Source organism: Babylonia areolata, chromosome 3 (genome assembly GCF_041734735.1).
Source record: "Babylonia areolata isolate BAREFJ2019XMU chromosome 3, ASM4173473v1, whole genome shotgun sequence".
Classification (NCBI taxonomy): Eukaryota; Metazoa; Mollusca; class Gastropoda; order Neogastropoda; family Buccinidae; genus Babylonia; species Babylonia areolata.
The window spans coordinates 26,001,702-26,019,818 of record NC_134878.1 but is presented as its reverse complement, the minus strand read 5'-3'; the positions used below and the strand labels follow the sequence as shown (position 1 = coordinate 26,019,818).

The 18,117-nt window shown below is 40.6% G+C and overlaps 1 protein-coding gene across 4 annotated transcripts in view; it reads right to left on the bottom strand.

Moving 5' to 3' along the window:
- The window catches only part of LOC143279887 (brefeldin A-inhibited guanine nucleotide-exchange protein 1-like), a 95,265-nt gene that overhangs the window by 63,625 nt on the left and 13,523 nt on the right, over nt 1–18,117 (bottom strand). For 2 of the 4 annotated variants that reach the window (XM_076584180.1, XM_076584181.1), the window contains exons 4-10: nt 14,446–14,592; nt 10,762–10,941; nt 9,697–9,759; nt 8,423–8,525; nt 6,977–7,111; nt 4,820–5,029; nt 1,425–1,566 (exon numbers count right to left, since the gene is read on the bottom strand). In XM_076584180.1, the coding sequence (XP_076440295.1) occupies nt 1,425–1,566; nt 4,820–5,029; nt 6,977–7,111; nt 8,423–8,525; nt 9,697–9,759; nt 10,762–10,941; nt 14,446–14,592 (980 nt within the window). The remainder of the gene's footprint in view (nt 1–1,424; nt 1,567–4,819; nt 5,030–6,976; nt 7,112–8,422; nt 8,526–9,696; nt 9,760–10,761; nt 10,942–14,445; nt 14,593–18,117) is intronic. The other 2 variants (XM_076584182.1, XM_076584183.1) reach the window with 2 other exon arrangements.

Here is an 18,117-nt window from a genome sequence, read left to right as displayed (position 1 = left end):
CTAAGGCCACCTGAAGGCTATCACCACTAAGGCCACCTCAAGGCTGTCACCACTAAGGCCACCTGAAGGCTGTCACCACTAAGGCCGCCTGAAGGCTGTCACCACTAAGGCCATCTGAAGGCTGACCACTAAGGCCATCTGAAGGCTGTCACCACTAAGGCCATCTGAAGCTGTCACCACTAAGGCCATCTGAAGGCTGTCACCACTAAGGCCGCCTGAAGGCTGTCACCACTAAGGCCATCTGAAGGCTGTCATCACTAAGGCCATCTGAAGGCTGTCACCACTAAGGCCATCTGAAGGCTGTCACCACTAAGGCCATCTGAAGGCTATCACCACTAAGGCCATCTGAAGGCTGTCATCACTAAGGCCATCTCAAGGCTGACCACTAAGGCCATCTGAAGGCTGACCACTAAGGCCATCTGAAGGCTGTCACCACTAAGGCCATCTGAAGGCTGTCACCACTAAGGCCATCTGATGGCTGTCACCACTGAGGTCATCTCAAGACTATCACCATTAACACCATCTCAAGGCTGACCACTAAGGCCATCTCAAGGCTGTCACCACTAAGGTCGTCTGAAGGCTGTCACCACTAAGGCCATCTCAAGGCTGTCACCACTAAGGTCGTCTGAAGGCTGTCACCACTAAGGCCATCTGATGGCTGTCACCCTTAAGGCCATCTCAAGGCTATCTCCACTAAGGCCATCTGAAGACTGTCACCACTAAGGCCATCTAAAGGCTGTCACCACAGATCCCAGCAGTGAAGGAGCCGGTGTTTTATAGTGAGAGGCTCGTCACTGGGGATTGAGGGGCCTCCTCCCCTTTTAACAAGAAAGATTTGACAATGATTACCTTCTGATTTAATGCGTTAATGTGTCAGATAATCATAGTGTGTGGGACCTGCACAGTGCAAGGGGAGGCTGACGTTTCTTCTTCATTCGTGGATTGTGACTCCCACATTCACTTGTATACACGAGTGGCCTTTTACATATATGACTGTTTTTACCCCAAACATGTAGGCAGTCATACTCTGTTTTCAGGACAGGAAGGTTGGGGGTGTGGGGGTGGGGGTGGGTGGGCGGTGTGCATGCTGGGTATGTTCTTGTTTCCATAACATACCGAACACTGACATGGAGTACAGGATCTTTAACACAGGTGTTTGAAGTTCTGCATGTGTATACACATGATGTGGGTTCAGGCACTAGCATGTCTGCACATCTGTTGACCTGGGAGATTGGAAAAATCTCCACATTATACCCACCAAGTGTCGTGATCATGCACACACACACACCACTTACTCAGACACCCACCCACATACACACACCCACACAAACACCACATACTCACACCCCCACACCCCCCTACACCCACACAAAGACACTCCCCCCCCCCACCCCCTCATTACAATGACACAATATCACACTGACTTTGGATCCGGAGGGCCGTCCCCTAGAGGTTTCATGGACAGTTTGCACAGACTGCGGAACACCAGAAACGCGTCCTTCTGCAGGATGTGGCTGAACGCCCCCTGCATTGCCTCCCCTTCCATGCTGTCGCTGGTGGTCAGCGCTGCCACAATCATCAATCACTGATTGCACGGATAGTCAATCATCATTGATTAAAGAGCTAATCAATCACCGATGATTACAGAGCTGATCAGTGATCAATGACTACGGACCAAACCAATGATCAGTCACACAGATTACATCGCTTGTCAATCATCAACGATTGCAAAACTAGTCAATCATCAATGATTGCAGAGTTAGTCAATCATCAGTGATTACAGAGCTAGTCAAACATTGATGATTGCAGAGGTAGTCAATCATCAATGATTGCAGAAGTAATCAATCATCAATGAGACCGGAGCTCGTCAATCCCTGATAACAGAGCTAGTCAATCATCAATGCTTGCAGAGCTAGTAAAATCATGAATAATTGCAGAGCTAGTGAATATCAGTAACTGCGGAGCTAGTCAATCATCAATAATTGCATAGCCAGTCAATCATAAATGATTTCAGAGCTCAATCATCATCAGAGCAAATCAATTATGTATCACTCCCATTACAGAGCTAGTCAATCATTAATCACATTGAGAGTCATCAAAGACAAGAATTACATGGCAAGTCAGTCATCAAAGACAAGAATTATATAGCTAGTCAGTCATCAAAGACATAGAATTATATGGCAAGTCAGTCATCAAAGACACAGAATTATATAGCAAGTCAGTCATCAAAGACACAGCATTACATGGCAAGTCAGTCATCAAAGACATAGAATTATATGGCAAGTCAGTCATCAAAGACACAGAATTACACTGGCAAGTCAGTCATCAAGTCAGTCATCAAAGACAAGAATTATATGGCAAGTCAGTCATCAAAGACACAGAAGTACATGGCAAGTCAGTCATCAAAGACAAGAATTATATGGCAAGTCAGTCATCAAAGACACAGTATTAAATTCAAAACATCAATTAGAAACAATATAACTGGCTGAACTGATTACAGTTATGTGGACGATTAATTATCGTAACAAAATTAAAATCACAACAACGTTACCATTCAGAGCTGCTTTAAAAAAAAAAAAAAAAAAAAAAAAAATCTGTTTGTTCTTATGCTGAAAACGAAATGTTATGTGCAACTTTAATATGCATGTTCACTATCATAAGTTACTTTGCAGGGGTAACACAAATATGGAAAAAAATCATTGAAAAGATTTTCAATCCATACACACACACACACACACACTGTATGTATGTGTTAAAACACACCCATAATCTGAAACCAACACATCGACACACACAATACAAAATCTTGAAAATCAAATGTGCAGACAAAGCAATATGGTCAAAAGCAAAAAGTGATCTAAAAAGAGAGAAAAATGCCTCAACATTGGAAACAAATCACAAAATAAAGTGCTACCCAAATAACTGACTGGCAAATAGAAAATTGAGTTGCAAAAGATCAAAGTGTTCACATGCATCAAAACCGAAACAATGAACAAGTGCTTTTTTTTTCCCCCTTGTCGCTGTCAAAATAATACGATACTGCCACAACTAATCCAATTACTGCAACTACAAATACCATCAATACTGTTGAAAATACTGATGATGATGATAATAATAATAATAAATATTACTAACATTATCTGTCTCAATCATTACTACAATCACCACTTTATTACTATCATTAATATCATTTCTCTTCCACAAGGATGTAGATGCTTGACTGATTTAAATCCTTTAAATATAATTTGTCAGCCATCAGCATGCTTGCACTCAAAAAGTACTGATAAAATCTTTACGTTATATCTTTGATCCCAAAGTCATCACCAACAAATGCCAGACAGATCTTTGTTTAATTTTGTTTTACAGATAACCCAAGATAAACAAAAAAAGAGATGAATAACAAGTTATAAAAACAATGCTGAACAATTGCAAACCAGAAATATATATTACTGTGGAAAGATTTCAAACAAACCACGTAACTCTGACCACAACAAAGATAACAGACACAAAACTGATGAACAACTAAAAGATTAACACAAAAACATAGAACCATGAGAGGACACATTATTATATAAACAACACTATCACCTCAATAACAACAATAGTAAGAGTAACAATTGTGACGCATAACTACACCAAGAAAAGAACGTCCAAATGTTAATTTCAATGACGACATCAATGAAAGTTTGAAGACAACACCAATAACTTGAGCATTTTGAAAAGCACAACAACTGAATAGTTAACAGTTAGAGCACTGGGGATTTAATCCATGGGACTGGGTTCATTCCTGGTATTGGTGTTAGTGGACTGAGGGTGAATATAAGTGGGAAATTCAATGCCACGACTCAATGAAAAAGTGTTCAGTGCAGGTGCGAAAAGTAGGTGCTGGTCATGTGATAGGGGGAAACATCCCCATGGAAGTCACATCATACTCTTCAAAACACCACCTTCGACAGTCATCATTTCTGATGTTACCATCACCCTTCAGTGAATACCAAAAAATTCTTATTTGTTCCCACTGACTTTCAATGCTGTTGAAATAATCAACACAATGTCAGAAGCCCAAGGATAGAAAAAGGCGTTGGCTATGAGACTGTGACTATGGATGGCTATTGAACAGAAACTTCATGAAAATATCAACACACTTTTGATCAGTGAACAATGACAGATTGTGTGACAGAGAGAGAAAAGAAAGATTACTGGACATGACTTTCTGAATTCCGTTATCAAAGAAAATGATTTTCATGAGGAAAAAGCTCAGTGCCAGAAGAGATAACTTCTCCCCACTGCAATGTAAGTGTTAGAGGAGTGAACGTATGCACAAGTTAATCAGGGTTGTTTATATCCATGCGCATACAAATGAAAGTGAGACTAACTTTGTAGCTGTGTAACATCTTTCATTTACGGACCCTGAGCTGAATCTTCACAACACTGAGAACGATGACAGAAACTCAAAACCACTACAGCCTTCGACAGTGTTTGCAAGATTGCCCCAACAGACCTGCCCACTCATTAAAACATATCAATGAAATCTGGAAAGGAAAAAAAAACTGCCTCCACTACAATGAAGCTGATAACTACTGCCTCCATTATTACGTTTCCCAATGTGAGTGTAAACTAAAACCCACCTTTCTCTGTGCACATCTAAGAACCCCCACAGAACACATACAAACAGCCACAACACACTGAAACTACACCAACAGTTCCATTCAGAAACATCAGGAAAAAAAACAATAACAAAACATGCAAGAACAACTGACAACATCACAAGCCATAAAAGGAGGAAAACATTTTTTTTCGTTTATTTATTTTTTTTTACCTTTGCCATCCTCTGCTGGGGTGACAGGGGTGGAAGAGGGGGTGGGGGTGGTGGTGGAGGGAGGGACAGGGAGGGAGGAGGGGGGTTCAGCAGGCGTGGAGTTGGGGGAGGGAGCGGAGGAAGGGGAGGGTTTGTCATCACCTTCAGCGGCAGTGTCTGCGACAGCTGCGGCCGGCTCCTGGCTAGCGGCGGCTGCTGATTCTGGGTGTGCTGTGTGACGACAGGGGGAGATGAGGATGATGATGGTGACGTCAGTACACACATTCACACACACACACACACAAAGTACAAAGCAACACAGCTCCCTTGTTTTCCACTGAAGACAGACAGGAAGAGGAGACGAACAGAGAGAAAGAGAGGGGTATTTTTCCTTCTAAAATGCTTCTTTTTTTCCTAAGATGCTCCCCACTCATTGAAACTACTGGCCCTGTCCCCCGAATTGGGTGCCAAGGGGAAAGAATGCAGGCAGGTGGATGGTTGAGTTGCATCCCTTCGGGTGTCACTTTTGTTTTTGCTGTTTTTAGTTTAGTTTTTCTGTTGTTGTTGTTTGTTTTTTTTTAAATTCCTAGGGACAGGGCTGGTAGATTCAGCTGGTAAGATGAAAGAAAAAAATGAAAATATCAGAAGAGAAGGGAATGGAAGACAGAGAGAGAGAGAGAGAGAGAGAGAGAGAGAGAGAGAGAGAGAGAGAGAGCAAAAGATGGGGAGAAAGAAAAAAAAAATGAAGATGAAAAAAAAACAAAAACAAAAACAACCTCAAGTAAAAGCAACTAAAAAACCCCATGCACTGACTAGTCTAAGACCAACAGAATTCAGTCATACGTACCCTCCCCCCTCCGCTTTAAACAAAAGACAGAAAGGAGAAGGGAAAAAACAGAGCAAAGAAGGGAAATAACTGAAAGGGACAATCAAGGAAAAAAAATGCGCCAAGCTTAAATTGCATAAAATGCTGACTCAGAACGGTCTTTTTCTAAACCTAAAGAAAATGATTTGAAACAGCATATCAAATAAAACGAATGTAGAGACTGATCTGACTCATATTCCAGAAACTTTTTTTTCAGAAAGGCATGCTGGAACTTGTTAAAATCAATAAGCAGAAGAAAAAAAAAAAGTGATTAGATTCAGCACACTCAATGTTATAAAATGTGTGCATGGACACATGTTACTCGTTTGTCTAGCGTGCGAGTGTGTACATACACATTATCGTTCAATGGCAATTAACTCAAATGCACATCTATCAGTTGTGAAAAACAAAGCAAAAGCCCAAAACTGTGTCGTTTCATCCATGATGTGAACATCCATGCACCCCATCCTCATTCATATGTGCATACACAAATACACACATATAATATATGCACACACACACACACACACAGAGAAACACACGTGCATACACACACACACACACATGCACACACTCTGCCAAGGCAGGTACACCAGCCTATTTTATCCCCACAAACAGTCCTGTTAAATGCATATGGCAAATTACGTCCTGCCCCTGCTGCTATCATATGCATCGTTAACCAGTATCCAACAAGTAAAACTTCATCTTTTGACTCTTTATGTAACCCCCTCCACCCCCCAATCCTTCCCCCCCCACCCTCCCCACACACACCTGTTTGTAAATTTCCCAAGTTCTCCCTTCTACAACAATGAAAAGAAAGAAAAAACAAAGATCAGAAAACAAAAAAACAAGTAAGTTATGTGAATGTTAACTTTTCCCATTTCTGATTCACAGCTCTAACAAATCCAGAAGGAATCTTTATGAGAAACAACTGGCTCTGCATGCAAACAAAGTATTCAACGTAACCAATCACTTAACCATATGAAATTTTACCGATATCATCCACTGTGCAAACAAATGATGAAAACCAACCTATCCAGATAACTAATCAACTGAAACAATAGCTCTAAATAAAATTTAAAATCTTATTGAAAAAAAAAGAAAAAAAGTTCAAAATCAATCACTGCAGAACCAGGCCAAGCCATAGATGGCAACTCAACTCCCCAGAACTTTGCAAGGCAAAAAAAACCAAAAAACCAAAAACAAACAAAAAAAACCACCCCAAACAAACCAACAAACAACTGCTGGGGCAGAGACAAGACCCCCTGAACACTACCAACTCTGCATGCTGGATGTACACCCAGGCCCCTGACCTTCCACAACTTTGTCCACCAGCTCGGTGAGGATGCCTCGGACGACAGACTGGGCGGAGGGGTCACCCTCTTCCTCCTCCTCCTTCTCCGTGCTGCCGTCCCTTCCTTTGGTGCTGGACGTTTCGCCGGACGGATCTGTGGGACATGTTTGTTTGTTTACTTATTTACTGAACTATTTACTTATTTATCTATTTATTTATCACTGTTGCTAACAACACAGGGCCATATCGGGGCTGACAGCACCATCACTAATGATCACAGAAAACTTGAAAACACACACACACATAGATGCCAACCCCTGTCAAGTGTTTGTAGGAACAATCAGGAAATTTGGTGGGAACATTCAGACTTTGAGCCACATCAGCAAACAGATATTTTTCAGTTTGGCAAAACTTCTGTTCCCGCCGCTGCTTCTGACACGTCTGTGGCACTGTGTAGCTTCCCTGGTCTTTGTTCGTCTTGTTTCTCACAATCAGAATCTATGGCTGACTTCTCCGTTTTGAGCCACTCGTTCCATCTTTGCACTCCATAGCTTAATCCACCAGGCACAGACCCTGTTTGACCAAGTGCAACTTGATTTTGCCACATTCTTTCTTGTTCGGGCAAACGATTAAGCTGACTGGTCCACTCAATGCTGTTTCAATGTAAACACGCATGATTAACTGAGCATCATCACGTGAGACAAGGTTAGTAGTGACTATCCTGACCTCATGATCAATAGGTCTAGAGCGTGTGGGTAACGTTATGACAGGAAAGCATGTGACCATGCTATGTAGTCGAAAATGAACTCGTTGGAACAATTTTGACGTTGGTGTAACGCTGGAACAAACTGTGATCAAGCGTAACAAAATAACTGAAGACAAGAAGGAGGACAGAGAACGAACTGACTGTACGCTTTTTCGTAAAACTTACAGAATATTTGTGTTCGTTGTGGTCAAGATTAGCTGTACTGTGTTGCTTGCGTGTAAGACATTGTCAGGTGCCGTGGTTTTCAAATGTTTGTCCGTTGTTCCTTTCAACTTACCTTTCTTTTCTATCTATTGAGGCTTAAACATTGCATGCCGCTTTATTGTGGATTTTCCTTGATTTTTTTTTTAAAGATTTGGGTGGTACGGCTTTTACACAGGTGTACTTTGTAGTTCAGAAAATACGGCACATTAAAATATACAATAAGAAAATGACAGATACATAGAAGTACTGAAATAAGCCTGAAAATATTTCGAACTTTCACCACTTTGTTTTATCTCAAAGAAAATTTCACGAAGGAAGTAAGGCAAAGGATGACTTGTTAGTACCAATGACATTGTTTTTACCCAAGACACTGTTCTAAAATCACTGTTCACCAAGTAAGCAAACCCCACAACACCACAAAAACTCTGGAGGTGTGGAACAAAAAATAATTTAAAAAAAAAAACGTAGAAGAAAGAGCAGTCAACTCAAACCAACCTTTCTCACTTGCATCAGATACGGGGGAGGTGACGTCCCCTGTCTGCCCCTCTCCCTGCCCCTCCTCTCGGCTCTCCCCCTCCCCACTGCCGTCCTTGGAATTCTTGGTAAAACGGTAACAAGACAGGCATGGCCTTCAAGACTGACATGTGATACACACTTCATCCAACAAAGGAATCATGAAAATGACGACAACAACACTAGAAAACAAATCATCTTGAGAAAAAAGGCACACACACTGATGTGACCTTGACCTTCCCATTCTAAGTGTAACAAAGCAATTATGGTTTGGCTAAAAGGGTTAACCCAATCACTGTACTGTGTTTAATGAAAACTGGACAAAAAGCCCAAGTTCTACATCTTTCCAGTACATACTGTTGTGACCTTGACCTCTGATCCCCTGACCTTGAACTTTATAAGGGTTTTGTTCTCACCATGACCAATTTATTGTACCTTACTGGATGAAGATTGTGTATGAGACCTCTCTTGCACGCAGAAACTGTTCCCATTAAAAGCGAATATCATGTTGTCACCTCAACCACTCTGATACTGCATTTATTATGGGATCATGCTGCAGCCATGACCAGTCACAATATCCTGTTTGATGAAAATTGGGGGTAAGATTCAGTCGCTATCAAACGTTTTCTATATCTCCCAAATAACTACCTTGACCTTTGACCTCTTACCCTGCTTACCACATTAACATAAAAGAGGATGACTTCCAAGGTCTTATTCCAACCAACCAATTACCATCCTGCTAAGTTTGTTTCCTGCGCCACTTGGATTAGTCAAGAAAATGCCAACATTAAAGTTTACCACGGATGTACACACACACACACATAAATGGACTCACAGACAAATGAAGACCGTGTCATTAGAGGGACTCACTGTACACAAGTGAGTGAAAAATGGGTCAGTTTATGGACAGCTTGTCTGTACAGCCAACTGCCACCTACACCAGTGTTACTGCTGTGGTTGTTCTACCCTCTGACAGAGAATGGAGGTGAGTACGCACCAAAAATACACAGATATATTCCTGCACATACCTTTTTTTTCTCTCTTTAATTTGTAAACTATTCCATCAAAAAAAGTGAAATTGTTTCAGATATTTCTATGCAAACATCTAAGAACAACTATAAATTCTTAGGAGAGAAAAAAATCTACCTGTCACAGTTGGCTGTTTTATGTACCTTGTTTTATACTTTTTTTTTTATATTTTATGTATATCACCTTGTTTTAGTCCAACATTACTGGGACAGCGTCACAAACTTTACCTGTCCTTCGCTCTTGGCAGACGCTTTGCTGTTGCTTCTCTCTCTCTGCTTGTTTTCCTGTTCCTGGACACACACACCCAGCCACACAGGTAACACATGCATGCAGACACATCATCCTCATGTACAGGCACTTGATCAGTTTCACCTTCAAGGAGGTGTCAGAGCTCATCCATACACATTAACTTTTGCTTTGAAAAAAAAAAAAAAGAAAAAAAAAAAGAGCTGATACCTGACCAACACATAACAAAGACAACGTGGTAATCAGGGTCTTGAGAGCCTACTCAAGGTATAGTGCATAAAACATTAGCCTAAAACAGAATAAGATAATTCAAACAACAACATACACAAACCCTACCCAAGGTTTGCATAAAACATCAACCTAAAATGGAATAAAATAATTCAAACAACAACATACACAAACCCTACCCAAGGTATCATGTGTAAAGCATTAACCTAAAATGAACTAAAATAAATCAAACAACAACATACACAAACCCTACACTAGGTATAATGCATAATACATTAACATAAAACGGAATGAAATAATTCAAACATACACAAACCCCTACCCTGGGTATAATGCATAAAACATTAACCTAAAATGAACTAAAATAAATCAAACAACAACGTACACAAACCCCTACCCTAGGTATAATGCATCATACATTAACCTAAAATGGAATAAAATATTTCAAACAACATACACAAACCCCTACCCTAGGTATAATGCATAAAACATTAACATAAAATGAAATGAACTAAAATAAATCCAACAACAATGTAAACAAACCCCAACATACACAAACCCTAGGTACAATGCATAAAAGATTTAACCCAACCAAAATAAAACAAATCAAACAACAACATAAACAAACAGGCAAACTGCACCGCACTCAAAACACTCAGGAAAACGCAACATACAACGAAACCCGTACACATATAGAAAAGCTCCCACGAATACTCCCCTTCCCCACATTCGCCCTACACACTACCACCCCCCCCCCCCACCCAACCCCGGCCTGTGCCCCTCCCCTCCCCTGCCCTCCCCTCCCCTCCCCAACTGACCGCCTGCTGTTCCATGCGGGAGAAGATGACGTTGAGCATCTGTGTGAGGGTGGCCTTGGCAGTGGTCTGGTTGACAAGGTTCTTGCTGGCCAGGTAGATGTTGTAGCACGTCCTCACCGCCTGCAGCACTGTGCCCTCGTGGATCTCACAGGTGTTGGTCGTCACCACTGTCAGCAACGCCTGCAAGGGGAGAGACATGTTGTGTGTACAGGTGTTTCAGTTATCACAGGTGTTGGTTGTTAGCAACGCCTGCAAAGGGAGAGACATGTTGTGTGTACAGGTGTTTCAGTTATCACAGGTGTTGGTTGTCAGCACCGCCTGCAAGGGAGAGACATGTTGTGTGTACAGGTGTTTCAGTTATCACAGGTGTTGGTCGTCAGCACCGCCTGCAAGGGAGAGACATGTTGTGTGTACAGGTGTTTCAGTTACCACAGGTGTTGGTTGTCAGCAACGCCTGCAAGGGGAGAGACATGTTGTGTGTACAGGTGTTTCAGTTATCACAGGTGTTGGTCATCAGCAACGCCTGCATAGGAGAGACACGTGGGTGTACAGGTATTTCAGTTATCACAGGTGTTGGTCGTCAGCAACGCCTGCATGGGAGAGACACGTGTGTGTACGGGTGTTTCAGTGACGTTATCTACAAGACAATACACAGGTGTTTCAGTGATGTTATCTACAAGACAATACACAGGTGTTTCAGTGACGTTATCTATAATACAATGCACAGGTGTTACAGTGATGTTATCTATAAGACACTAAACAGGTGTTACAATGACACCTTCTTTGCAGGACAATATACAGGTGTTTCAGTGATGTTATCTGTAAGACATTAACCAGGTGTTTCAGTGATGTTATCTCTCTGTGAGACAATACATGGGTGTTACAAAGATAACTTATTTGCAGGACAATACAGAGGTGTTTCAATTATGTTATCTATGAGACAATACATATCACATCAGTGTTACAAAGACATGTTATCTCAGGACAATATCCAGGTGATGATGTTATCTATTGGACAATATATAGGTGTTACAATATACAGGTGTTACAGTGATGTTATCTGTAAGACAATACATGTACATGTGCTACAATGATATCTATCTTATTTCCACGACACTACACAGGTAGTGATGTTATCTCTAAGACAATACCTGGTGTTACAATGACGTATGTTATCTCAGGACACTACACAGATAGTGACCTTATCAATAAGAAAATACATAGGTGTTACAATGAAGTATCTTATCTATAAGACAATGCATAAGTGTTACAATGATGTATGTTATCTCAGGACAATACCAATAAGACAATACATAGGTGTTACAATGACGTATGTTATCTGCAGGACAGATAGTGATTTTATCAATAAGACAATGCATAGGTGTTACAATGACGTATGTTATCTGCAGGACAATACACAGATAGTGATCTTATCAATAAGACAATACATAGGTGTTACAATGACGTATGTTATCTGTAGGACAATACACAGAGAGTGATCTTATCAATAAGACAATACATAGGTGTTACAATGATGTATGTTATCTGCATGACAATACACAGAGAGTGATCTTATCAATAAGACAATACATAGGTGTTACAATGATGTATGTTATCTGCAGGACAATACACAGATAGTGATCTTATCAATAAGACAATACATGGGTGTTACAATGACGTATGTTATCTGCAGGACAATACACAGAGAGTGATCTTATCAATAAGACAATACACAGGCATTACATGATGTATGTTATCTGCAGGACAATACACAGATAGTGATCTTATCAATAAGACAATACATAGGTGTTACAATGACGCATGTTATCTGCAGGACAATACACAGATAGTGATCTTATCAATAAGACAATACATAGGTGTTACAATGACGCATGTTATCTGCAGGACAATACACAGAGAGTGATCTTATCAATCAGACAATACATAGGTGTTACAATGACGCATGTTATCTGCAGGACAATACACAGATAGTGATCTTATCAATAAGACAATACATAGGTGTTACAATGACGTATGTTATCTGCAGGACAATACACAGATAGTGATCTTATCAATAAGACAATACATAGGTGTCACAATGACGTATGTTATCTGCAGGACAATACACAGATAGTGATCTTATCAATAAGACAATACATAGGTGTTACAATGACGTATGTTATCTGCAGGACAATACACAGATAGTGATCTTATCAATAAGACAATACATAGGTGTCACAATGACGTATGTTATCTGCAGGACAATACACAGATAGTGATCTTATCAATAAGACAATACGTAGGTGTTACAATGACGTATGTTATCTGCAGGACAATACACAGATAGTGATCTTATCAATAAGACAATACATAGGTGTTACAATGACGTATGTTATCTGCAGGACAATACACAGATAGTGATCTTATCAATAAGACAATACGTAGGTGTTACAATGACGTATGTTATCTGCAGGACAATACACAGATAGTGATCTTATCAATAAGACAATACGTAGGTGTTACAATGACGTATGTTATCTGCAGGACAATACACAGATAGTGATCTTATCAATAAGACAATGCACAGGTGTTACAATGACGTATGTTATCTGCAGGACAATACACAGATAGTGATCTTATCAATAAGGCAATGCATAGGTGTTACAATGACGTATGTTATCTGCAGGACAATACACAGATAGTGATCTTATCAATAAGACAATACGTAGGTGTTACAATGACGTATGTTATCTGCAGGACAATACAAAGGTGTTGGTGGTCACCCATCATCAGCAAAGCCTGCAAGAAACACACACACACGCACACACACACAAAGTGTCACGATGACATAAAGTACCTGTGCAACAAAACACACAATGACAATGACATGTGCAGGATAGTCCTCCGGCGTTTAATCTTTAATGCACTACATACATGTGCATAATGTACACACGAAAGGGGTACAGACCCTGGCAGGTGTGTGCATCGGTTGACCTGGGCGATCAGAACAGATCTCCACCCTTAGGTTAACCCCCCAGGTGCTGTGTGTGGGACTGGAACCCACAACCCTCAGACTCAAAATCCTACACTTTAGCCATTCGTCTGTTGTGTGTCTGTCAGATTCTCTCTCTCTCTCTTTCTCTCTCTCTCTCTCACACACACACACACACACAATGTAACACAATGTTATCAAATTTCACCCCCATCCATCACTGCACATACCTCGCCCTACTTGCATTGTGGCTAAAGGCTGATGCGTAATGACCTCTTGAGTGCCAGGAAAAAAATGGTAGAAAGTGCTGTTTCAGTTCATAAATCAATATCCTGAACAATCAGTCCAAAACTGAGAAAACAGTCTGTAAAGATAACAGTCTAGATCAAACGTGTGAATTTTCAGCCTTCAAGAATCATTTCCCTTCTTTTGATGATGTGTTCAGTGACATCACTATGTACTAAGGCACTCAAGGAGTTAAAACTTTTCTGACCCAGAGTTCTCTCTCTCTCTCTCTCTCTCCACACACTCTTTACCCAACCCCTCTTCCAGTTCAGCACACTCCCCCCCCCCTCACCACTTCACCCCTCCTCCCACCCCTCTGACACAGGCAGAACAGCCTTCTCAGTTCTTCAAACAATCACACCACACAACAGGTTTTATGCAGACCACCAGAGGATAGAACCACTAACCTTTATAATCTGCAGTTGTACGCCTTCGTCTGTTTGGGGCCCGGTGAAACAGCTGCAGATGGTGTCCACGATCCTGTCAATCAGGCGCTTGCCTTGTGTTGTGTGGTCTGGTGCGTTTCCCGTCAGGTGGCCGTATGCGATCAGTTTCTGCAACAAATTGGTGGTAAAATATTTGTTGAATGTAAAAATGTATGTTAACAGTTTCTGCAACAAATTGGTGGTAAAATCAATGTTTCTTGAATGTAAAAATGTATGTTAACAGTTTCTGCAACAAATTGGTGGTAAAATTAATGTTTCTTGAATGTAAACAAAATGTATGTTAACAGTTTCTGCAACAAATTGGTGGTAAATGTTTCTTGAATGTAAAAATGTCTGATATCTGTTTCTGCAGCAAATTTGTGGTAAGTGTTTCTCGAATGTAGAATGTTGTGGTATATTAATATCAAATGTATACCTCAAGTAGCTATCCACATACGTTTACGAGCGTTTATGAGCAAATTGATCTTACATGTTTCTTAAATGTATAAATGTATGATTTCAGTTTCCGCAGCAAATTGATCATAAAATGTTACTTACATGTGCAAATGTAAACTACCAGTTTCTGCAGCAAACTGACGGTAAATTTTTTTTTATTTTTAGTGTATTTATAAATGTATGCTATCAGTTTTTGCAGCCAACTGATAAATGGTTCTTGAATACCTATAAATGTCCGTCAACAAGATGAAATGTACACCAAAAATGGCTATCCATGTATGTGCTATATTCAATAAGAATGTTTTGTCATTGCAGCACAATGCGCGATCACTTTATTGTGTCCTGTGGTGTCATTCTGTTGCAGTGAGACTGTATGTAATGAGTAAAAGAAAGTGTAAAAGAAAATACAACCAAGGGAGAACAATAACAACAACAAAACACTGCAGGAAAAATACAAGTCCACCGCATCAAATCAACAGGTTCAAAGGTTCAAGGTTCAAAATCATTTTAAATCTGAGAAACCCGATCTGGGTACATGGAGACACAGGGGAAACACAGGCCCACATCAATAAGACAACGCCATGTGGAATGTCTGTTGTTCTGAGTCGCCGTGTGTTGTGACATGACAGGTCCTGAGTATGACATACCACTGTTGTCCACTGGGCATTGTGCACTGTATGCAGCTGCTGTAATTTAAGAGTTTATACGTGTAGGAAATGGCAAACACACACACACAATCTTGGCACACACACAATCTTTACTTCTTTCTTTTTTTTATATGCAGAACAATACTGATCAACAGTAAGTACAAAAGATTATCAAGGGAACAACAACAAATCTAACAGCTTTTAGTTTCTGCCATTAAAATCACACAACCACACACAGATTCCAGCACACCTGTGAATATGTCATATGTCTGACCGAGACAGGACTGAGAAAATTACAGCAACAAGGAGCAAAATCAAGCACTGTCCCTCGCAACCGACCCAAGAAAAGCACGCAGTCAAAAGGAACAAAACCGGTTTTCCACAATCACCATGAAGTTGTGACAGTCAGGATACCTCTCTTTCCATGTTCACCAGGGCTTTGTGTTAATCCAATGACTACACCTTCCATGTTTCTCACTCACTATACCGCAGTGGTATCACTAGTTACACAGCGTCAGTAGTATCACGTTCCTCAGTTATTATACTGCTGGGATGTCTTTCATCTCTAATTGTTCAAGGTCAGTGTCTTCTATGTGGGTACCACACATTGTGTTCTGACTCATCACTTCTTCCTTAACTCATTGTACCACACATCGTGTTCTGACTCATCACTTCTTCCTTAAGTCATGGTACCACACATCGTGTTCTGACTCATCACTTCTTCCTTAACTCATGGTACCACACATCATGTTCTGACTCATCACTTCTTCCTTAACTCAAGGAACCACACATCATGTTCTGACTCATCACTTCTTCCTTAACTCATGGTACCACACATCGTGTTCTGACTCATCACTTCTTCCTTAACTCATGGAACCACACATCGTGTTCTGACTCATCACTTCTTCCTTAACTCATGGAACCACACATCGTGTTCTGACTCATCACTTCTTCCTTAACTCAAGGAACCACACATTGTGTTCTGACTCATCACTTCTTCCTTAACTCATTGTACCACACATCGTGTTCTGACCCATCACTTCTTCCTTAACTCATGGAACCACACATCGTGTTCTGACTCATCACTTCTTCCTTAACTCATGGAACCACACATCGTGTTCTGACTCATCACTTCTTCCTTAACTCATTGTACCACACATCGTGTTCTGACTCATCACTTCTTCCTTAAGTCATTGTACCACACATCGTGTTCTGACTCATCACTTCTTCCTTAACTCATTGTACCACACATCGTGTTCTGACTCATCACTTCTTCCTTAACTCATGGTACCACACATCGTGTTCTGACTCATCACTTCTTCCTTAAGTCATGGCACCACATATCATGTTCTGACAGAACCATGTCTTCTCCCTAAACTCGCGATACCACACACTGTGCTCTGACTCAATCACTTGTCCCTTAACTCATGGTACCACACATTACCATTCCTTGTCCCTTAACTCATGGTACCACACATTACCATTCCTTGTTCCTTAACTCATGGTACCACACATTACCATTCCTTGTTCCTTAACTCATGGTACCACTCATTGTGTTCTGACTGAATCTTTTTTTTCCTTCTCTCTTAACTCATTCAACCCTGCACCTGTGAGCATTGCTCTGGCGTCAAAATTTGTTTCATTGAAATGGTGTGAACTTTCCTACATTATATACATAAACTGCATGCAGAGGACACTAACTTCTACAGTATTTCTGGCTGTGTCTACATGTGTCAATATGGAGCAAAAACCTGTCAATTTCAGTATATTTTTCTTTATTTGTCTGCCTCGGTGTGGCAAGGAGACCTGCCAAGGCTGTTGCCTCCCCAGGCTTGAGTGGGTTAACTGTGGGGAGAGTCATCTGGGCACTGCGTAGAAGAACTGTTCACCAGGTTCCTCCAGGTCTGTGTGTGATGTGCGCTCTCTTTCTGTGTGCGTCAAAAGCCTGGGGTGCTTGGCTAATGTAAAAATTCATACCCTCCAAGTTCATTTCTGCTATTATTCTTAATCAAGTGGCAACAGCTACGAGTGAAACTCGTTAACAGTCATCAGCATCAAAAGAACCAGGAAAAACATTCCTCCCTTATTTTTTACTTTTTTTTTCTTCTTCATTTATTGTTTAACAACCAATATGTTACCATCCATTCTCCATAGAATGTTCATCTCAACAGCTGGTACAGAATGTAAGTGTACATCTACTTGTATATAAAAAACATGTTATTGTATCAATATAAACTAGCTCAGAAAGAGAGCGCACATAACACACACACACACACACACACACACACACACACATACATGCATGCACACAAAAACAAATATATATATGCATGCACACAAAAACAAATATATGCACTGCACACACACACACACACACACACACACAAACACACACACATACACACACTCAGACAAGTGTTAAACATACACAAAAACACGCACCACACACATGTACACACACACACACACACACAATCATTTGCTGGAAGTTAAACAAAGTAGATAACTTTTGAAAAAAAAAACAGCAAAGTAATACTACTTCTGTTACACA